The 25,238-nt window shown below is 32.9% G+C and overlaps 1 protein-coding gene across 1 annotated transcript; it reads right to left on the bottom strand.

Annotated features, from left to right (window-relative positions):
* Window positions 1-1,057: 1,057 nt before the first annotated feature.
* LOC148630250 (uncharacterized) lies at window positions 1,058-19,921 on the bottom strand. Its single transcript, XM_088580903.1, has 16 exons — window positions 19,858-19,921; window positions 13,173-13,192; window positions 11,697-11,886; window positions 11,049-11,155; window positions 9,557-9,702; window positions 9,235-9,343; window positions 8,646-8,749; window positions 8,259-8,365; window positions 6,918-7,057; window positions 6,433-6,600; window positions 6,031-6,158; window positions 4,779-4,806; window positions 4,220-4,346; window positions 2,211-2,495; window positions 1,512-1,718; window positions 1,058-1,251 (listed from the first exon to the last, which is right to left on the bottom strand). The coding sequence occupies exons 1-16, from the start codon at window positions 19,919-19,921 to the stop codon at window positions 1,058-1,060; spliced, it is 2,124 nt and encodes a 707-aa protein (XP_088437029.1).
* Between the last annotated feature and the right edge of the window lie 5,317 nt (window positions 19,922-25,238).

Raw genomic sequence — 25,238 nt, 5'->3', positions numbered from 1 at the left:
TTTATGTAAGTGAAATCTAAGAATAAATTCCATATCTGTATTATTTAGCGTTTTCTCTACTTCTTCAGTATAAAACCAACTACATAACTAGCAACCCAGTCTTGTGTGACAAAATCACAACCATTGTTAAAAATTGAGTCTGATACTGATTTAAGTATGGTCCTGCCTAAACACCAGGCAGGGGTGTTACATCATATCTTAAGATAATCAATGAAACTGTATGAATATATTTGTTAGGTCCTAAAACAATTCTTCCAATGTTCATATCCTTAGATCTGCTACTTATTGTGATTATTTTTTGACTGGTTATAGTGTAAAACTTCTGGCGGGAAGTTTTCCTGCACTTTTGCTGTAGTAGAACGTAACCAAAATCTAAGTGTTAATATCTCCAGTGGGCGACTCTCATATTTTTAGATTTTAGTTTTCTATGAGGCTTACTGAAGAATTTCCAATTAAAAAAATATTTGACTTCTCCTATATATCTAAAAATATTTCTTGACTGGCTATAGTGTAATTATGGCGGGTAGTTTTCCCGTACTTTTATGAGTAGAACATAATCAAATTATAAGTTTTGATATCTCTAGTGGACTACTTTTATTTTGGACTTATATTTCCTAATACAATTTCTATGGGGCCTACAGAAGGATTTGCAATAAAAACATATTTGGGAATAAGAAATGCAATGATTGTACGTATGTACATGTAAATAAATATAAGTAAAATTTAAACATGTCAAAGATCTCTTACAAATAACACAAAACCTGAAGACATTTAAATAAAAAAAAGAAAAACTCGCATTAATTCTTGTAGATTACTTCTTTATGAAAGGAAACAATTCAAACTAAATCCTTTCAATTAAATTGCAAATACAAGAAACTAAATATGCTTCCTCATATGTAAGTAAAATTCTTCATATATCAGTTGTACAATACAAGTAATACATATATCTTATTAATAAGATATATTTAATGACATTGAATTCTATTTACTTTATTTATATTGATGGCATGTCTATTTAGTTAATATATCATACTGATTAACAGTCATATCAGTATGCTTATGATAACAAATACTTCTTCTCGTCATTATTGTTGGCGTTCATATTCTCCCTGGTATTCATAGCGTCGTCACTCTGTATCTTACTGTACAGTATCGTCGATAGGACAATGTTCGTTAACATCGACAGACAGAGGAAAACGATGAGGATCGTCACATATGTCTTACTGGGTACACAGTGACTTTTTATAGAACCTATAACGACATAAACAAAGAATGCAAGCATAACTCTTCTGTGAAATTTTCAATTTTGAATTTAATTTGTTATCATTTGTTATAAATCAAATATTTGATAGAAGCAAAAAGAACTTAATTACTCTACTTCAAAATTTTCCTCGTAAAAGTTTATGCTCTTCTGTTACATCAGATGGTGACCAATACCGGAAGTATGTCTATTCGATTGGTTTATTATAAGTTATATAAATCAGTCATTGGATTGAACATGTGATAATTACATTGTTTATTTAGCGAGGCCGACAAAGTTTCTGATAATGATTTCTTTTGAGAGAACAAGCCTTTATCTTCCATAGCCATGTCAAAATCCCCACATCGTCTAATCCCAGAAGGTAACTTGGGCATATCTGTTCTCTTTCCTTCCTTTAATACTAACGCCATTCCATCGACGTTATGCAATTCTATGTGACAGTGTAGATACCAAAATCCTGTACATCATAAACAAAGCTGATTTAAAGCAAATAGAGTTTTGTATTTTTTATTTAAAAAAAAAAAAAAAAAAAAAAAAAAAAAAAAAAAACACTGATGTAACATTTTAATTTAATTGATATCCATACATCATTATGTACAAAATGTTATTGATGTCCATATATCATGTTATAGAACATTTTAATTGATGGCCAGACATCATGTTATAGAATATTTTAATATATTTCTAGCCATCAAAAAGAACATTGTAGATGACACTAAACGAACATTCCATCGAACAGGTACAGTAAATAATTATATGATATGAAACCTTACAATATTTCGCTAGTAATTATTTCATATGTTTAATTTTTTAAAGAAATATGGCAATGCTTCCTGAAAAAGTTATAGTTTGACCTTTCCTTCTCAAAGAATTTCAAATTGTTTTTATGGACAGAACTAATACCAATTAACCATTCATACGCAGTAATAAAGATCAGTTAGTAAAGTACCTGGATTATCTGCCATCATTCTAACGACAACATAACCACCCCATGGTACAATAACAGTGTCTTTTAGTGCAGGATTTAACTCATTTATTCCTGGCACATTTCCGTATCTCCACGAATCATTGGACCATTTTGCGACATTACACTCCCTAGTGTTGCAAAGTATATCAGAGTTCATTCGGGTCATGTTGCCGGTGACACGGTCATATTCAGGAAACCCTGTCTTTAGGACGTGGAACTGATGACCGTGCATGTGCACAGGATGTGCCCGACCAAAGCCTGTAGGTTCTTCAGTCAGATAAATATAATATTGTGTCAGTTAGTAAAAATGAACATAATATACCAGATATAAAAACAATGCGTCATGTGTTTATGCTTACAGTTATGCATTATGTTCGCCCGGAAGAATTGTATTGTAGTTTTTAGCAAACGTATTGTTTTATCAGTAAGTTACGCTAGATATCGAGCAGACTAAACGAAACATTCCAAGTTATAAAAAGATGAATTTTAGATATTCAAAACAAAGAACTTGTCCAAAAAGGTGAAAATTGGAAACAGAGACAATGTAGACAACAATATAAAATACAATTACACATAAAATATAAGATAAGGACACATATAAAAAAAACAAAGCTTTTGCAATAAAATGGGGTTTATGTCAAGTTTTGCGTTAAATGAAGTATGCTTGATCGTTTGGTGAAAATATCTTATGTATATATACTTCACAAAATAAAAGAATAATCAAGGGAACCAAAGTTATAGCGGTAATCAAAAGCATATAATACAGGGACAAAGACCTGACATGGAAAACAGACATACACAACAAAGAACATAAAGTAACTAAAATCATACATACAAAGTAACAAAATAAATGAGCAACTCGGACTCCACTAAAAACTGGGAGCATGGACCAGGTGCACCGGTAGGGTAAGCGTCCTCTGCTTTTCTAGAAACACCCACCGAGTTGCTCATAAAAAAGTCAAGTCCGGGGTAAACAAACGAGGAAAGGAAATCTATGACTCGTTGAATAAATCAGTTTTCATGGTGCAGATGTATACACCAAAACGATCCACGAGTTCACGATGACGACCATAAAACTTCTGTTGTGACTTCAATCTTATACCAACATAACCCTGTTCCAGAAGCCTATATCTTAGAGTTCTGGCGCGATACAAAAAGTCTACGTAGTTTCGACAAGCTCTAGCATAACGTATGAGTTGTGATATGAACACGCCATACGCAGACGCTGAAGGGATGTTGCCACAGATAAAAGGAAAGTTAACAATTCTGAATGAAAAGGCATCACGTTTGTCGTAAAGTTTGGTCAATAGATTTCCTTTACCATCGCTTTCTAAGTGTTGATCAAGATATGAGGCTGACTTCACAGTGTCAGTATCCCCGAAATTAGGATTGTTTAAAGATAATACGTCATCTTTATAACGGAAACTGAGACTAAAGGATCTAGCCAAACGAAATTCTTTCTTTTGGATCAGATCAGCTATAAAATTAGCCTCATAAGAGTAAATGAATAGGTCAGCGAGAAAAGGAGCACACTTTGTTCCCATTGGAATGCCGACCGTTTGTTGAAAAACACGTCCTCCACACTGCAAACCCTCTTTGACAGTTGTGAGTATAGAAGTTTTGAAAGAGGTTTGGTGGTACATTTTGCAGATCCAGCTATGAAACGTTGTTTGTATGGATTCTTGTGAAGTTTAGGAATCCAGTACATATACGGTAAATCACAATCATCGTCCTTGGTAGAGAGACCAAAAGAGGATAGCATAGATATATGGTTTTTCACAATCTCTTCTTTGGAGAGTGTGGTAGCAGTCTTATCACTGCTATTAGTTTCTATGTCTACCTCTGATAATAAACATAAAAAGAAGTATTTGATGATATGGCTACATATACGATACATCACAAAAAAGAACATATTGCATACTGTCATTTTGTTATTTTTGTTTAAAACTACTTTTTATAAAATAAGTGCATTATATGGACCTATAAATTACCATAGTTTATAAAGACAAATTGAGCAACTTTCCCCAGCTGAACATCGATGACATGTGTACATGTACAGACAATAGTACAATCGAACTGATCACAGGATGTTGCCGTTGATGGACTGTTAGGATCGATCTATAATAAAAAAAATATCAGTTTTTGTATTACACTCGCTTACTGTATACAATGTTGCTCTTTATGGACTGCTTGGATCTAATGATGGAAATATAGGTTATTGTATGCAATCTGTGTATTGATGTTCAAACAATGTAATATGTTTAGACTAAGTAACAATACATAAAATGTAAGTCTCTTATTTTCAAAGTTCAATCAATGTTTTAATAAAGAGCGATGGGTTAAATTTGTACATTTGTCTGATTTAAAATATTAAGTGAAGTTCTGCCTTGAAGACAGACAGAAGCTTATGATTAGCGGTTCATGCATTTCTTAATCCTAAATATTTGATTGATCGGAAATCCGTTAGTAAACCTCATAGAAACTATTAAAAAATGAAAGTTGGCCACAGGAGATATCAACATTTGCTTACTTTCTACAGCAACAAAATACAGAAAAACTTCCCGTCAGAATTTTTACTCTACAACCAGTCAAAAATATTTCACAATATTGAAGATGCAAGTAAATGAACATGGGAAGAGGTGTTTTTTATAACGTAACAAATATGTATATGAAAAACACACACACACACACACACACACACACACACACACACACACACACACACACACACACACACACACACACACACACACACACACACACACACACACACACACACACACACACACACACACACACACACACACACCAGATTTAACTATATATACCAGTAAGGGAGAAGCAGGAAGATTCATTCGTATACCGTTGATAGAAGACCTTGCTTTTGGATTGCCTTTTACGTCTGTAAGTAGAGAAATTCATTGTTATTAAGTCTTTAGCATTTAAACTTAAAGTAAACTCTAGATTATATATTATCAAAATTTGAATCATACTTGTGAAATGGAAGTTAAGAAAATACTCCTGGTAATCTTCTTGAAAGGCCGACATAGGAACTGGTAACCTTTTTAACTCCGATTCTGTTGATTTCAGGGAAGATATTGGTACGCAATATGTGTTTAAATGATCAGGAAACTTTCTGAAATAAAACAGAATCTATATAAACGTAAGAACAGATTTAAACCTATGTATAATTGGGTTACACTTTGCTTCAGATGAAGTGGGGACAACAAACTCTTAAATGAAATAATAAAACAAATATGATAATAAGATCGAATCAACTTACAACCTTTTCACTAAATTAACAAAGGCCTTTTTTAAAAGGCAAAATACAGTGTAATAAGAAAAATCCAGAAACACATAGAGGCGATTCGTCACCAATCTGAACAGAAATGTATACAGATATTATTAAATAACTAAACTGACGCCCCGATAAACTCCCGGCATAGTCAAAAGGAATAGTCAAAAAGGAAAATCTGTATAGCAAATGGCAATATCAAGGTAAGAACTGTAAAGTTTGAACCCCCCCTCCCCCCAATGGTCCTGACTTGGTTCAGGCATTTCTAAGGAAAAACTAGGTTTCATAGCCATATCTACCGCTTTCATTTTGGTTAATAATTTCCGGTACATTAAGATTTAAACAGGCAGCATCAATTGCCGCCGGTCAAAGTTGATAAAAGCAGTAGTCAAAGCAGTATAGAAAATAAGAACAATAGACAAAAAAAAAAATAGTAACATTTGTAAAAGGCATTTCTAAGGAAATAGTGGGTTAAATTAGGTTTTATAGATGATATAAATACAATACCCAAACAAACAATTGATTATCCGACAGGGAGCGTCTTTGGTACATTCAGTCTTTCTACTAGATGGTTCCTCTAGGGGTGCCCCTTCATACCGTAGTATACCGTATCCTCTTACACTAGACAATGGCTTCTGACAATATGAAACGATGTTATATTTATCTTGACCTTGCGAAACAGAATACAAACAAAAACCCAAACAAATATAAAAATAACAAACAAACAAAATAATAATACACAAAAACAAAATAAAAATAAAAACTACCCCAGAAACTTATTCCTCCAAAAATAAGCGATCTTAAAACCTGATTATATTCTAGTCCTTATTAAAAAACTAAATACTTAAAAAGTTCATCTAACAAAATAAAATAATTCAGAAAAAGAACAACATTTTTATAGTTATTTACTTCGTTAGTGTCTTTCGATGCCATGTCTTCTAATCGTACCCAATAGTTACCCACTGGAGCCTCGGTCTGAATTTCAACATCGAATCTCTCAGCAGAATGCAATATTACTGACTCAGCAGTTTCTGCTTCTACGTCAGAGCCATCCACTGCAAGTATCTTTAATGTATGCTGGAAATAAGGCAAAAAATAGGGAAAAGAAATAGTACTTGGTATCGGCATTGCGGATTGATACTAAAAACAATTTAATTAAAAATGAATTCAATTAAAAAGACTTCCTTCGAATTATGACGCCGTAAAAATCTTGAAACAATAAGATTTTCATATCGTTATTGTTTGTAATTGGCTGCTGCATGAAACTTTTATTTTCTCGAGTTGTTTTTATTCTTCTCACAATTGTTGTGGTAGATTTAAAATGTCGTCTGGAAACTTAAGTATCAATTTGTTCACCTAATTGTAAAATGTGAGAAATAGAAATAGACATTTACATTGTCAATCGATAACCTGTACGCATTCATGGCAACAATACTGATTATTCTTAGTCTGTAACTGTGCCCTGGTATTACTACAAATATCTCTAATGGAAGGAATGGATATTCTGTTGTTCCGTCTTTATTGTACGGTCGACCTTAAGAAATACAGTAACGACGTATGAAGCTACATTGATTGTAATCGTTTTAGTTTCTACGTTAAGTCTCCATACAAAAATAACAAATTGTAATAATTCAGCAACTCCAAGCGCTATATAGGCAAAAGTCGAAGTAGTGTTATCTTGAAAATGACTCGTTCTTTACGTAGGAATGCAACCAGAGGTCAAATATCTCTATTTGCAAAAATAAGGTTTAAAGAAAAAACAATATTTTGAAAATCGTATCCTTTACGAACAAAATATGGGGCAGTACATAAATCCATCGGATTTTGTTTGAAAGAATGTGCTTTATAGACTTCATTGCAGTAAAAACAGGTTGATGAATATATTTAAAAAAAAGAACCTCCAAATGTTGTTTTGTTTTTTCAGTGAAAACACGAAGTAAATGTTTTTATAGGTTTGAGTTGCGATTGCTTATTTTTTCTTTGTTTCTTTGTAAATAATTTAAGTAAATATTGTTTTGTTTTGTTTTTTTTTGTTTAATCGTTTTCTCGGATATCCTGTTCCTCATTACAACCAAAGTATTTTTGCTTTTAATCTATTTTCTTGCAATAAGGCTTCTGGAACGGATTTTATTGTTTCAAGATTGAAGTCATCACTACAGATGTTTTATTTCGTAATAAGAAATTCGTGGATCGTTGTGGTGTATACATCTGCACCATGAGAACCGCTTTGTTCAACGTATTCATTTCATCTTTCGTCTACCTCGGACGTCCTGTCCTGTAATTATGAGCAATTACTCAGCGATTGTTTCTAGAAAGCAGACGACTATTCCCTTACAGGTTCACCTGATTCATGCTCCTAGTTGTTACTGGGGTCCAAGTTGATTATTCACTTTTGTTTCTTTTCACGCATTATTTTGATTATTTTATCTTCTTTGTCCCTAGATTGCGTTCTTTTGGTTCCCGCTAGAATCTTGGTTCCTTTGATTGCTATTTAACCCTACGGCCTTAGTAAAGTATATTGCCATACTATTTGCAAAATGCCATTAGAGAACCGAAAAACGATAGTAAAGGAATTTTAATGTATTTCACGATATCACTATATCTATAATTGAGGCTAGAATCAATAGTCTTATTCTGTCACAAATGTAAGCTATCTAGGTTATAGAGGGCTATTGGCATATCTCGTACCGTATTAAACCCTATTAGACATGTACTTTGAGGAGTTACTGATGTACCTTTGGCGTTGATTGCAGGTGTTTGTCGTCCGCGTTGACCTACTTCAGCGTAATCATACGTCCGTTTTACGTCATAACATCGGTCACCATGAAAGTCGTCTGAATATCTAAAGAAAATGTTCTTCACAGTAATAATCAACATATAAGTATTTACATTAGTAACTGACTTAATCTTGAAATTTAGATTTTTAAGTCGTTGGCGATAATAGAAAAGAAGCATTGCATACAACGATAACAGTTAATTTTAATTATCAACACAATTTTTAAGTTTTTAAAAATCGAATTTATTTAATGGTAAATCTACAATTATCATTTCTTGCATACGCTTTATACCGGAGCCCTATACTTTGAAAATAATAAATATATCGAGAAAGCAATATATATTACCTATTGATATCCCAAGCAGCCCATTTAGCAGCTGTTGTGGCTCCAATCGGGAACCAGTCATATAACAAGACGATAAACTCGGATGCATGTTTCTCAGGGCTTTCCTGTAAATTATTGTGCTATTTAATACAAATTTCCTTAAAATCTCAATTCTTGTTCGATAAAGGCATTTTGACTTTCACGAAACTACATTTATTTGGTACCCATGTAAAACATTCATGTCTTTCAAATACAGCAATCGAAGCAGATCACAGGTTGTCTTACAAGATAACTTCCATGTCTGGCAAGTACTTAGCCCTTAGCAATTTTAAACTTCTGAACCCAAACTAGGTTATAGAATCTTAAGGGTTGTCGTGAGGTTGAGGGGATTTGTCAGTACATTGGAGTCACCCTAGCACCCTAACTGCAAAAACCAGTGGCATGTAATGTTTCAACTGTAACGTTTCCTGAAGCAAATCAAATCATCCATAAAATTACATTTTTCTTAATTTAAATAATGACGGTTACTAATTGACCATCCCATGATCGTATGTGTGATGTGATATTATAATATTATATCGAACTATAAGCAACGCTTTTTCGTAATTACCTTTGCACTCGGTCTGTCCAAAATGATAAGTGATCCTGCAAGTCCGTCTGACCTTTCTGTGCCTAGATGAGAATGGTACCAAAATGTACCATGTGGCTCTGCTTTAAACCTGAACAATGAAATATGATATAAAAAGTAATTATCAAACTGTCTTAAAATAGATACAGAGAAAAACAACCAAATGTTGATATGTTGGTTAATGTTCTAAATAAGTTTAAAAAAGATATTCTGAGAAATACTAAGAAGTTTTATCTCCCTTTGAAAATTCCACCATCATATTATAGATTGTAATCGTCAAACTTTTAAGTTATAAACACATCACCTATACGTAAACGTCTCTCCAGGATTGATTGGACATTGTGTAACACCGGGTACACCGTCCATGAATGGAGTTCCTTTTTGAGGTAAACCATGCCAATGTATTGTCACTCCTTCCATCCAAAGACCATTTTTTACACGTACCAGTATCTTTGCAATTGTAAGAAATAAAATATCAATCAATAAGACAACAAAAATCCTGAGGTATGAAAGGATAATAGTGTACTTAGAAACTTAGACCATTTATGTCGAATGAAGTTTTCCTTAAAATTGATAACAGTATTATATTTCCACATTTTAAATACTGTTGTACTGTATGGTGTAGCGCAAAAATAAATGTAATATTGACGTAATTTTTAAGTTACAGAAGGCGGCTGCTCGCATTAAAATCAGAAATATAATGACTCCATCACAACATTTATTGTCTGTACTTAGATAGATGTCAATACCAGACTATTTTGTATTCGGAAAGGTTATTCAAAATTTTAAAGTACTTCATAATTTAACACCTACATATATGAATGTATTTAAGTATGTTCATGAAATTAGCGTTAGAGGAACTAGACAGAAAGTTCATAATTATTATTGTTATTTACCCCAACATCTCGTATATTATAAACGTTTGCTAACGTTGTATAGATTAAAAGGGCTTCTTACTGTACATTAATTTGGCATCATTTATTAGAAATCTTTCTAAATTACTGTGAAAACCAACCTTTCATCCGTTAGATACTTTATATCTTGATACTGTGTTGTGCATTATTTTTATGTTTTGTAATTATTGTATGTATTGTTGTGTGATTTGTATGATATGATAGTGTCTTATTGTACACCTATTTTGTCTGAGGTAATCAATAAAGTTGTCTTGTCTTGTCTTGTCTTTCTGACAGTGTATTGGAACAATTTACTCGAATACGTCAGAAATTGTTATACGTAAAAAATCTTATGCAGAAGAATATGTTTCTACATAGTTATTTATATCAGTTTATATAGAAACCTATAATATAATTGTTTTTATTGTATTTGTATGATGTATATATGTTTTATAAAACAGAACCACTATTTGAACTAGTATGAGGTATTAATATGTGTATTTTCTTGTCTAAATAGAGGTTTTTGTTATTATTCTTAAATAATAATAATAATTATTATCTGAAGTTCCCAATTTTGGGTTTAAGTTTTCATTTAATCCCAAATGGGTAATGAGAGCAGTTGAAATGTCTAAGTTGTTAATCTGACACAAACGCAAAATATGTTTAATCATATAAAAAAATTGATTGACACCCACAGGGTCGGACGTCTTCTAATTTATTTGTGCATTCACCCTTTATTAAATCACTTAAAACATGAATTATGTCACAGCTGATTTAAAGAAGTTATATTTAGTTTTGTCATTTAGTCAGTAAAAAACCGTAAATACTCAGTATCAGCCACTGAAAATGACACAATTATTCATGAACGTATTAAAACCTTACATTATACATATGCAGTTTTACCTCTTGTCCTTCATACACAGTAATTGATGGGCCTGGTATCTGGCCGTTAATGGCAAACATCATTCTCGATACACCGTCACCCGTGATAAAATTGTAATTGTCTTTAACTGAAGCAAAATTAGCATTATTATAAACGATTACACTAATAGTGTAATGCAATAATATGAAATGTGAACAGATTTTTTTTAACAGATACAATTTTCGAAAACTCCCGAATAATAAGGACTAGAAGTGACACGATAGGTTGCTTATTTAATTTTCTGATGTTATCATTTTCATCGATATATTTATAATAAAATATACAGTATGGTGATATATAACTCAAAATGCTTCTTTCTGAACACTCGTTTTATCATAAGGTTAAGTAAAATATTCACATTTCATTGCCTTGGTACCAACAAGCTTCATTTCCGCATTCGTGTCTAATGGTCGATATATATAACAAAACAAAAAAGGGAAAAAAAAACAACAAAACAAACAAACAAACAAAAAAAACCCCATAAAAAACAAATACATAACAAAAACAAAAACAAGCAAAACAAAACAAGGAAAACAAAACACATTAAAACAAAAAAAAAAAAAAAACCAAAAAACAATTTGGTAAACGTTTATATACAAATCAGTATACATTAAGTCAGTAAAACTAACCAGATTTGTAAAACTCCCTGGAACCACAATCTGTACGAGCCAATAAGGTACCGTTCTCTGGAACAATGGGGAATCGTGTCCCTGTACCAGACAATGGATTATGAACCATTGTCTGGATGTAGTTAATTGTCCAGTTATATTCACATATCGTTTTACTTATGTCACAGTTAGGGACAACCACATTTTCGAATCCGTAATAACCAGACAAAATAAAAATGTAAGATATTACAAGCACGAGCATAATCGTTATAATGTAACACTAAACGTTTGTAAACGTATGCTAACGGACGAGCAAAATGTCTTCTGAACACAAAACAAGTTGTACATTGACGTTTACATGAAGTATGATTTTATAATTACATTCTGTCTTTGCATAAAATGTACTTATTCAATCTAGTAATAACGTGATATTGAAATTCAAAATTGATGGTTGCCAATAACCATATTATTACTAATGACAGTATTGCTTTTAAAAACCACTTAGTACAGAGGACACATAATGACAATAAGAAACACTTTATCTTTAAAATTGTTTTAAACGAAATATCAAATAATTTTAAACCCCTGACTTTAATAGAGTATTCAGCGCAAGAACGTAATAATAATACATGTGAATTATTTAGTTCACAATTTTTAATTATGTTAACCACTTGCCATCAGTTCATTATTTATTATTTGCAGGCTCTGTAACAAATATCAATAAACAATAGTTCATGTATTTTCTTTATCACATTGATATTAATATAACCATGGCAAACAAGATCATGTTGCCTAGATCGTAAGTTTTAAAATCAATCTCATGACAACGCTTTGGAAAAGATAACAGATTATAGACGGCAAAATATATTTAGAAAGTTTCATCATTCATTTTAAATAATAGTTGTTTAAAACTTTATTTAACAGAGAGATACGAATTGTATTCACATAACATATAATGTTGTATCACCTTAATATTTATAATGTAATGCAAATTAGTTTATATATCGAAGCTACATTTGTTTACAACTCTTAATGCCAGCATTAAATGTATTGATATATTTTCAGTTCACATGGTAATTTGTATCTTCGATTACATTATAGTAAAAAGAAGGTTGACTATTAACGGATGGAACATAAAAATTACATTCACTAAACCTCGTTCTATAGACATGAGTATCAGTTACCTTTACAATTTTTTTCATATATCTTGGACAGTTATTGTAATGTAACTTGTGTACATGGCTGGGTCGCATTTGCTTTATTCGACTATTTACATTTAAATAACAAACATCTCTTAAAACAAGGCAATTCACACGTTTTCTACATTCATAACTATTTATTATTTTATTCTGCTTTCCTTGCATTTTACTTTGCAGGGTTTTATTCACCCTAGTATACCACAATGAGCAGGCGTAATCAAAATGACTCTGTATAAGGACTACTTTTAAATCTTTTCTAGAATTTTCTGGAAGACCTGTAGAAAGTACAGTACAATTTACAGCATACTCTGATGAATTCTGAGCATATAAAAGGTATTCAATGCTGAGGTTTTATCGGGGGTCGAATATTTGTTGCGAACATTCTAATCAACAAAACACAGGTGGCCAGGTAATTTTATAACCCTGTTTATTACCTTAAGGGAAATTAACCGATCATTAGCACAAATACTGAGCCAGGCTAAGCATTGAAATTATGCTCAGCATTCATCAAGAGTAATCAAGGAGACCAAGATTGTAAGGTAATCAAAAGAATGTAATCCATGGACAAAGACCAGACATGTAAGCTGTAGGTTGTACTGTATAAAGAAACTTCAAATGACCATTTGCTCATTGCTTATTTTTTTTATTATAAAAAATGACGTAAAATAAACATCTGGTCTTCTTTTAGGTATGGTATTTGTATTAGTGATTATACAGAATAAGACTTGAGAATAGAAGTAACGAAAATGAAAGGGTTACTAAATACGCAGTAGAAATCTTGATTTATGATTAATCGTTTAGATCATCGTTTAGGTGCATCGGTAGGGTAAGCGTCCTCTACTTTTCTAGAAACACCCGCCGAGTTGCTAATAAAAAGTTAAGTCTGGAGTAGACAAACGAGGAATAAAAACTATGACTAAATCAGTTTTCAAGACGCAGATCGATATACCGTAATGATCCACTCCACTAGTTCATGATGACGACCATAAAACGTCTGTAGTGATGACCAATCTTGTAGCAACATATCCCTGTTACAGGAGCCTTTTTGTTAGCGCGATACAAAACGTCTGCGAAGTTCGGCAAGCTCTGGCATAATGGATGAGTTGTGATATGAATACTCCATACGCAGGTGCAAAAGGGATGTTACCACAGATGAAAGGAAAGTTGACAATTTGGAATGAGTAGTCATCGCGTTTGTCGTATAGTTTGGTCAATAGTTTTCCTTTACCATCGACTTCTATGTGTAAGTTAAGATATGAGGCTGACTTCACTGTCTGTATGCAATTTATAAAATCCTAGAAACTAGGATTGTTTAACGAGAATACGCCATCTATATAGCGAAATCTGAGTTTAAAGACTCAATATTTGGAGGTATAACACAGTAGGAAACTACAGGAATTGTGATATACACAATGACGCTGTTGTGACCTTCAATAAGCAACCAAAAACAAACCCGGGATTTTGCTTCACTATAGAATAATCCGAGTTTCGTATGCAAACTATATACCCTTGTTGTTTTCAACAAAATAGTAAATATGATTCGTAAAACAATTTTAAAATCTGAATTTTCACTCATTTGTCCTTGCACGATCCTTTTCGTCGATTTAATGGTGATGGCTGTCAATAATTCCATTATTTAATCGGCATTATTTCATAGTGAACATTGAGTTTTTTTTCAAAATTAAATAAATTCGCGGGATTTTTCAAGATAATTCCGAAATGTTCATAACAAATATCAACACAAAACTATGTTTTGAAACCAAAGGCACCAAAAGATGACAGTGCATTTAATTCACATATCTACGTTGATGATTTAACACGTTGGTATCACTGATACTTATCCAACTGATCATGAAATACTTCCTTTTTTAGCTCACCTGGCCATTTGGCGTCCGTCGTCGTCGTCGTCTGTTGTCGTCGCTGCCAATTTTTCAAACATCATCTCTTCTGAAACAAAAGAAAGGATTTGGATAAAACATGATTCTTCCTTTGGGTATCTGCACAAAATGACCGTTTAGATTTTTGATCCGATACAAAAACATGACGGCTGTTACTAAAAATAGAACATAGGGGTTAATCAGCCGTTTTTCGCATATATCTCTAAAACCGTTAGATTAAAGCAAAGTTTGAAAGTGAATTAAAATGTTTAGCATGATGAGCTCTATCTGTGGTAAAATTTTGGAGAAAATCTGTGGGCTCATAAAGGAGTTATTGCCCTTTTTTGATGTTTTTCCTGTTTTTTTATGTTATTACCTTGAAAAACCTTCTTCTCAGAAACCACTTTACATAATTCAATGAAAGTTGGTTTGATTGTTTCTTAGGGTATCTTGTGCAAAATGATCCGTTAAAAACATGGCCACTGTTACTAATAATAGGACACAGGGGTAAATCAGCAGTTTTCGCATATATCTCCAAAACTACTAGGTTAAACCAAATTCTGACAGGGTTAAAGTGTTTAGCATGATGAGAGCTATCTGCGGTCAAATTTAGGTGAAAATCTGTTTCTTCTGAGAAACTACTGTATAGAATTCAATGAAAGTTGGTTTGGTTATTTGCACAAAATCACTGTTTGGATTCTTTATCCATGAAAAAACCTGACCATTGTTACTAGAAATAGAACATTGATGTCAAGACAGCAGTGTTTTGCATATATCTTCAAAATCCAAAGGTAAAATGTTCAGCATAATACGATGTGTTGGTGTTCAAATTGTGGTGAAAATCTGTTGGAGTTATAACAATTCATCACATCTGGGGATATCATGTCAACCACCTCCATTACATAAGGGATTCAGTAAAACTTAATAAAGAACCTTACTCCAGCAATGCTAGAGGTTGTTTGGTAAGCAATTAACTGACTTAAAGGTATGGAAAAATGGAATTCCAATCTCAAACCTTGTAGGAGTTAGGAGAACCCATTTGGTCCTCATCATTGATTTAAAAGTGTATTGTATCATAAAGAGATCAGTTTTCTTAAATTCGAACATTACCTTTAGATTTTGAGTTCTCTTGATGTTTTTTGACCCCAAGTTATAATTTTTTGTAGCTTTCCATGAGAACATGGCGATTCTTGACGCTCATTATGTGTGAACTGGAAATGGGTTCTCATGGGAGAGTGCCCAGGATAACAAAAAGCAACCGGGCTGTATTTTGATGTTTGAATAACAAAATATGTAATGGTTGCGGAGAAATGATATTTGCAATGACAGAAATTATCTATTTATATAACAATATCCATTTACAAATTAACATTGAATTTATAGATTCATGATACATGATCTCTAGAATTAAAAAAATGGCAAAACTGAACACAAAACAAGTAAATGAACATTAAGAAATACAATTTGTAAATATTGGATGAATAAAAGAATGTTACCGCGGCAAAATTACACGAAACTTTAAAAAATAACATCTCTGAGACATAAAACCAAGATAAAATCTATATCACAAAAGCATCACACTGGAAGCATAGATTAATTAAGTACTACAACACTAATTAAATAATTAGTCATATGTATCAGTCCATTTAAGAATAATTCAAGACAAAAAACTGTGATTAATAAAATAATGTATGAAATTTCCTTGATGTCAGATGAGGCTGAAAAAAAAACATCTAGATACCAGCAATGGAATAAATCCCAATTGTGAATTAAGAAATCTGAAAGAATAACAATTTAATAATGTAATCATAAACAATTTTATTGTTAAAATTCTTAATTGTTACTATAATGTAATAAGAATAACACAGTGCTCTCCGGGCGCTCTCGGACGTGTCCGGGTGCTTTTTAGTATGACCGACAGGAAACTGTCTTTTTTCTACTTCCGGGTAAGAAATATTATTGTGTTTGGAAAATATCTTCTTTAATTTTTTTATATTAGTAAATCTTTGCGTTTTTTTGATCCAGCATTGTTGATGTTGTTTCTCCGTCGATCTTTAAAGACTCTTTGTTGCGATTTTCACCGGTGGTTCTCTATTATTCAGGAAAATTTTTTTTTTTTGGAAAAAACACATCCACTCAATTTATACTGGAAGCAGCTTAGAAGGTCACTTCGGCACAATCTGTTGTTGGCTTTGTCATCACACAACTTTCATTGCAGATTCCTCAGCAATCGCATGGAGTAGAGACTTGGTATTTTACAGAAGGCATTCTCCATAGTTCTTTCGCATTTACACTGTTTTTATGGGCCTCAGCCATCTACTACCTGTCTACCTAATACTTAGCTATTTTACACATACTGTAGTGATAATAGCGACATACATTTGTACGTCTCCCTGGCCTGGCACTACAAAAATTTAAAACTACTTAAATCTGAGAATATTGTTAACTTCCATGGTAACTTCAATTGAAGTTTTTTTTTAAATTGCGGACATCACAAGCAGTTGATAATTTTCTCAAGACTTAAATTTTGTGGTGCATGGTTTTGGAAGACTCCATGTTATTCCTTTATATGTATATAAAATAAATTTATGCACTGTTCTATCTTTTGGGTTATTTACAGCCTATCTTATCTTAATAAAAATGTCTTGTATAAATAGACATATCCTGAAACAAAAATTGTTTCACTCAATCTAAAGAAGGGTACGAACAAAATTGCTGTTACTAATCTGAACAATAGTCAAAAGTGAAAATCAATAACAAAACTAGAAAAATAGATACTCCACGATCGGTGTAGCTGGTACGACAATGATCCTGACTTGGTACAGCATTTCGAACAAAACGATGGGTTAACCTCACTCTGCCATCATTTCAATTGTGGCACGTATAATCTCGTGTTGTCTTTTATAGCATGTACATGCTATATAGTTTACTATATATTGTCTTAAAAGGGCCAAAGAAAAATGAGTCTTGGTTTTCCCTAACCGACCGGGTCTCTTTCAACCTGCCAGGTTATGTCATGCTCCATGCAAGTCAAAACATCATTCATCAATATACAGGACAAAAGAACCAAACAAATAAAAACAACAACAAAACAAAACCAACAATAAAACTTGAAATTACAAAACAATCGGATAGTTGAACATGTACACAAAAAAAAATCCTTAATCATGGTGAATATTTGTTTCACAAGGGACTGATATCTTGGGGAAACAGCTTGTAAAAGATCTTTTTAGACTCATTGGATTTGTTCATTTCCCTGATTTTACAGATATTTATGGCATTCAAGAAACTGTAGTTGTAAGTGCTTGCTCATGCGAAACAAATCAGCTAGGAAATAAGTAGAATGTTAAATAAACTTAATTAGTGGATTCTTATCCTACTTTCCCAAACGATCAAGATAACTGATAAGATATAGGGCGCGTTGGATGATATTATGATTTTGTTCTTTTGTTTTCGACATATTTTGTGTGGACAATTAACTGGTTCTACGGGACTAATCCTGAAATGAAATTTTACATTGATATTTATCACTAATAAAGAGGCTCATGCAGGGTAAAAATCGACCTGAAACCTCAAGACTTTTAAGATGCCACTTTTACCTCTACTAGTTAAAAAAGAACTTACTACACACCTCTTTGGTTTTAAAACAACCTTATTACCGTGGGGTGGGGAAGGGGGTACCACCTAAAAGTATCAGCCCCTCTCTGGTGTAGAATAAGGGTCCTACAAGGGGGATGTAAATCACTTCTTCTTTTAGCCGTTTTCATTTTTTGTGGGGGGTTTTAATCCTTGACATATACCTATTAAGAAATAAAGAATCGGTGGTTAAATATTTAGCCTATTGAGGGGCTCTGAAGAGGGGAAAAGGGGCAATTTTTTCAGCTTTTTTTTTCTCTGCCGCTATAAAAGAATTGTATTGTTTTTACCCTCAACGTATATTTTATGAATTATTTATTTCTGTTCTTTTTTTTTATTCCTGTTAAATAAAAAAATGAGCATTAAGCTTGGACTTTGTCTGGCTGTTTGTCTGTCTGAACATTCCAAAACTCTCTCAACACTTTTCTCAGTTTTATGCTTCAGAATGATTTGATATTTGGTAAGAAGCTTTGTACGGTAGTAGTAAGTTATATATGTAGTGTGTAAGTGCTTTGCAGCATGATTAACAAATTACTTCCTTTTTGCTGATACTTTGAAATATTCAAATTTTTGTTACACATCTTTTAGCTTCATTGCATTAGATAGATTTGATATTTAGGTTTGTGGTGGTGAGTTGTGCCGTGTAAACACTTTTCGGGGCAATCAGCAAACTTTCCGTGTTTGTTTGTTGATATTTTGAAATATTAAAATTGTCTTTACCTTTTTCTTAACTTCTATTCATTTGAATGAGTTGATATTTTTAAATATGCAAAATATACCTTTGTGATGGTCAGTTGTAAAGTGTGTGAGCTTTTAAGTGGTACTGACAAACTACTCCCTGTTTGATGATTTTTTTTAGATATTTAAAATTTCCTAAAATATTTGCGCTCTAAATCCAACACATATTTTAAGTCTACCATGATATGCATGTGTCAAATGTTCTTCATGTGTGCACCATGATATTCATGTACCAACTCCTATGGGCAGTCAACGCCAACCTTCAATGTACAGTGTTCTACTTTCGCGAGCAGCTGCGTCCCTATGGACATACTATGTCTTTATTAGTTTTATTCTGGATTTACTGGTTGTGCAATATATCATATTTCAATCATTTCTAATCACTATATTATGGTCTATATCAGCCAATTTGTATTGGTCTTACATGTATGCTCCCCTTCCCCTGACCCATTTGAATAACCAGGGTAGAGGGAACCCCTGTCCCAATTTTTTTCAGGGAAGTGAAAAAATGAAAAATGATTTGAAAGGCATTCTGTAAGCTAATTCTTAAAGGGGAACCCCTGCCAATTTTTTCCCCCTGGGTTTCTACACCTTTAAAGGCATTTCCAAGTCGTAAGGAATAATAAAAGAAATAATTTAGATAATCCCTTTCACCATGCTTTGCAGGTATCTTAACATAGTTAGAATATCAACTATTCCCTGCATGTGTCCAAGATAATAGGCTATCCATACTGGTCCCTCGACTAATATTAATAACTATATTGAGTTCTGTACTCTGTTCGCTATAGGAAGACATTACATAATCAAATTGAAACAGTAATATGTTTATTTCATTCAAGTAAATGTAACTTGTTCACAAAATGTGGGAACTGTTCATTCTAATAAAAGAAACATATATATACATGTATTGTGAAAATGCAGTAAATGTGCATGTGAGAAGAAGACACATGAAATGCATGGCAAAATGACCAATTATCAAGGAACATGTCTTTCATCCCTAGAGGACCTTCAACAAATGGATAATTATCAATCCCTTACAACAAAATAAGATGCTTCAGCAAAAACAGAATTCTTGGAAGTGTTACAGTGCCAACTTGAGGATGTATATGTTTGAAAGTTCTTGTTCATTTGATGATTTTTACACATTTTTTGTTGTTGTTGCAGCTGTTCAAGATGCCTTGAAAAAAAACTGGAAACATTCCAAAGCCATAAAGGGAGATGCCAATCCAATGCCAAATTCTGGTGACCAGCACTCAGTGGATGACAGAGAGGAGGAGTCTGCCCTCCTTTATATAAACAGAAAAACAAATGCCCATTGGGAAAACTATTGAAAATGAGTCTGAGGAGTCTGTCTTCCCTACAAACAGAAAAAAATGAGCATGTCCCTTGTGAGAAAACGTAGCAGATTGTACAATGTGCCCCTTGTGGGAAAACTGAGCAAATTGTACAATGTGCCCCTTGTGGGAAAACTGAACAGATTGTACAATGTGTCCCTTGTGGGAAAACTAGAACAATTCCTAATGACATTCAAAATGAAAATAGTAAAGAACATGCAAATGATATCCCTAGTGGTAAAACTATAGCATTTACTAAAGAAACTCCTGATTTGAAAATCATGAATTCTTATGATAAAGCTCCTTATCTAATATCTAGTACTATGTCTTGTGCAAACAAATCATGCAATAATTTGATCTACTCAATGAAAACTCTTCATATTTTTGATAATGTTTCGTTGACGTTTGGAAGTTTAGATCAATATTATCAATATTATCTGATGGGCGCTTTCAAATTCTACTAGAGGACATCAATGCACATGCAATTGTTTGGTTTTGGGAACTAAGGATAAAGATGACCAGCAGTATCACTTATAATATTTTTGAAATAGGAGATCAAGTTTATCTCCAAACTGTAGAGAATCTCAGGAAGGTAGATTAACAAACATGTTATTGACTTTAGACGAAATTCCAAATTTCTTTGAAAGAGTAATCAAGGGAACCAATGCTATAGCGGTAATCAAAAGAATGCAATCCAGGGACAAAGACCAGACATGGAAAACAGACATACACAACAAAGAACATATAGTAACTAAAATCATACATACAAAGTAACAAAAGCAAATGAGCAACTCGGACTCTGGTCTTTGTCCCTGGATTACATTCTTTTGATTACCGCTATAACCTTGGTTCCCTTGATTACTCTTTTAAAATAGGTCATTGCAACATATATATTCAAGTCTGTTTGAATCCTTATTTTATATTACATGTAAACTGACTTGCAAATTTCAGAGAAAGACACATATGTAAGTAGTTATTACCTTTGAATGAAATGCGGGTTTTGTACGATCTAATTTTCAAGAATGTTACACCTTATTTTTTCAGTGATTGGTGTAATAGAATTGTACCTCAGTATAACAGACACAAAGTCTATCAAGCATCAAGCATCTGTCTTTTGGCATTGGTGAGTCAAAATAAATCAATAAATCGGTCTTTTTTAGGTTTAGTCAATGTCATTGATTAATGTCTTGAATTTTATAAACATTTGATAATTTTGAATCAACGAACATAGTATCAGGTGTTTCTTAAAATTGATTAATAAATTTTTAAAATGGAACTGATGACAGCTCTCAATTAAAAACTCGATTTCGACCAGTAATTGATGCAAATGTAGATAACAAGGTCAAAAATCACTATTACAAAATATATAGAATCATTCTGAAGCCTGAAATAATTTCTATTCCAGTACATGGTGGGAATGGAGAACGATAATTAAGTATGCTGCAGAACGCTATTTTTGTTCCGGATGGACGGGGTCCAGTTGCGATATCCTTGAGCGATTTTCTAATACCTTTTATGATGTTAACTTTTATAAAACAAGAATTGCGACATTAGTTTTTAATTTTTGTTTTTCCGTAGACCAAAGAAACAATTATGAAAAAAAAAAGAAAACAAATTTCATAAAAATTCATTAAGACTACATTGCTATTGCGCTTATTTCACATTCGATACAACGTATTCACCATTCTTTGTGACCGTTTTATTATATATTTAAACATGATGTTGCCGTCATATTTTTTCATTCACTTTATTCATTATGGAGGTACCTGCATCAGCCCCAGTCAATGCAAATGCCACATTGGTCATACAGGTAGCAGTTGTCAAACTGGTATTTACTTCCACTATATTTTAGACTTTGTTGTCTCAATTAATAAAATAGCACAGTATAAAGAGAATAGGTATAGTGTATATGTCAAAAAGACAACAACCGTGATGAAAATGTCAGCCCGCGGCTACCCATAAATTATGAATAGGCCGACAACTTTAATACTTTTTCTCTATAAAGGAATAATCTAAACTCTGTGTCAGTTACTTCATAAAACTTTTAATTCGCAAGGTTACAATACGAGCAATAACATTAATTCGTATGAAATGATTTTAATGTGCTTTACTTGCTTTATGTTTTGAAATAAAATAAGGGAACATAATGCTTTAACTTATTTTTGTAGTAGCCAATTCAACAGAAAATAGGACAGATAACACGTATGCAGTACTTGGATAGAGTGCACATTTTCATATTCGTTTATCATAATTATGTCCCGTTTTATCGTGTAAGTTTAAAAGCATTGAAATAAATAGAAAATCTTTATACTTGAAGAAAGGCGTAGTTACATGTCCATTTACAAGTGTAAGGTTATAATTGATGTAGAGTTTTGGGTCGGACATATCGCAGCCCTGGATTACATTCTTTTGATTTCCGCTAGAATATTGGTTTCCTTGATTACTCTCTAACTAATAAGGTTAAACAAAGATTTAATAAGCACCATCCTTTCAGGTGAACTCAGCCTCATATCTTGACCTATACTTAGAAATCAATGGTAAAAGAAAATTATTGACCAAACTTTACGACAAACGTAATGAATTTTCGTTCAGAATTGTCAACTTTCCTTTTATCTGTGGCAACATCCCTTCAGCACCTGTGTATGGAGTGTTCATATCACAACTCATACCTTATGCCAGAGCTTGCCGAAACTACGCAAACTTTTTGTATCGTGCTAGAACTCTAACAAATAGGCGTCTGGAACAGGGTTATGCTGCTACAAGATTGAAGTCATCACTACAGAAGTTTTATGGTCGTCATCATGAACTCATGGATCGTTATGGTGTATCCATCTGCACCATGAAAACTGATTTATTCAACGGGTCATAAATTTTCTTTCCTCGTTTGTCTACCTGTACTTGACTTTTTATGAGTAACTCGGTGGGTGTTTCTAGAAAAGCAGAGGACGCTTACCCTATCGGTGCACCTTGTCCATGCTCCAAGATGTTAATGGAGTCCGAGTTGCTCATTTGCTTTTGTTACTTTATATGTATGATTTTAGTTTCTTTATGTTCTTTGTTGTGTATGTCTGTTTTCCATGTCTGGTCTTTGTCTCTGGATTGCATTGTTTTGATCACCGCTATAACCTTGGTTCCCTTGATTACTCTTAAACATAAACTGAGCGTGTAGAATTGGAAATAGTTTGAACAGAACTCGCTACAAAATCATGCAAGTACTTGCGACGTATGAAATAAATGTTTGATCGATATTGAACACAGTTATTGAACTTTGTGTACTTGTGTAATAGACACATAAAAATTTAAGCTGGTCTCGAAATGTGTGTCAAAATACATAAATTAAAATATATATATAAAAAAACTGTGATAAATAGAACAGAGCATATAAAACTGAATGTTCCGTTGGATGTAAGACCCGGAATTTCATTATCCAAAATCCCTCCCGTTTTACTCTATGGATCGCTATAGATCAAGTGCTGTTCCATAATTAGGATTTGTACATAATAAAATCCCAGACAGTAGTTTTGGCAATCTGAAAGTTTGACTTATAGAAAGTAAAGTTTTAATTGTAAGGTCACTCCTGTGCCCATTTAAACGTTTGTGAAAGGGTTATTTGCTTCGTGAACAGTATTGGTAATCACGGACGGGACAGTGAACCAAATATATCACATTTGCACTCTTGCAGTGCACGTTACAAAATATTAATTTAAGATTGATGTAAAATACACTCTTACGAAGAGACTTTAGCCATTTTCGGCCAAATACACTAAATTGTGGATTATTTTGTTGATGTCTGTTCATTTGACAAATTCTTGTTATCGAAAGACATTCTTCTACGACTTGAAGTAACGAACATGATGAAGTCAACTAAACATAAAGAAAATTAGCTCATTGCCAAAACATTTTTTTTTGGTTACGTTATATTTTGTTTCTTTTAACTAGTAAAACCAGTGTTTTACTTCCAGTGTGATACAACTGCTTAAGAAAAATACAGATTTTTCTCGCATCTCAAGAAAAAACACCATAACCATCAGCATTCGAATCAAACACACAGTAAGAACTAAATCCAAATCTGAATAATTAATAATGGAGAGTGATGTCAGATGTTTCGGAAAGGGAAGCATGTCCTGCTCCAGCAGCAGAATCAGTCATACTGCAAGTGAGTATAATCAAGTAATAATCTAGCAACAATAATACAGCTCCCCGACCCGAGTCAAAAAGTGTCCGGTCAAATATAATTCACAGGTAGACGAAATCATTCAATGAATCACGGCGTAAATAAAGTAAATACTGTAGGAAAGGAGTAAAATTTTCCAAAATAAACAAATTAATGAAGATATTGAAAAACATCATAAAACATGGGATAATACCATCTATATAATTAAATAAAGAAGGCAGGGAAGCGATCTCATACTTAATATAACATAGTACATGTACTAAATATAGAAAAAAAAAGATGTTTCCAAGTTTGACATTAAAGACAGTACATAACAACGAAGGCTGCTTCTAATCTTGACCTTCAGCTCGAAATTGACAAAAAAGGAAAGCATTTCAAGTGGATTTTATACCCACAATATTTTTTTCACAAAGAGGCTCGTTTAAAACAATTTTTCGGCAAATACTCCGAATTGTCGGAGATCAACTCCTAACGCGAAAACAAAACTAGGACACGGCTATGTTTGGCGTAGAATATAACGTGTCCATACTCAATATGATCAGTGACCTCCCTGAAAGATGAAAATCTTCCTCTTCCTCATCCGATATTAACTTTAACGAGCTGTT

The sequence above is a fragment of the Perna viridis genome, chromosome 1, assembly GCF_037379345.1.
Source record: "Perna viridis isolate PV_CMFRI_1.1 ecotype Kerala chromosome 1, ASM3737934v1, whole genome shotgun sequence".
NCBI classification, from domain to species: Eukaryota; Metazoa; Mollusca; class Bivalvia; order Mytilida; family Mytilidae; genus Perna; species Perna viridis.
The sequence above is the reverse complement of the archived record's forward strand: the minus strand, read 5'-3'. Positions and strand labels throughout refer to the sequence as shown.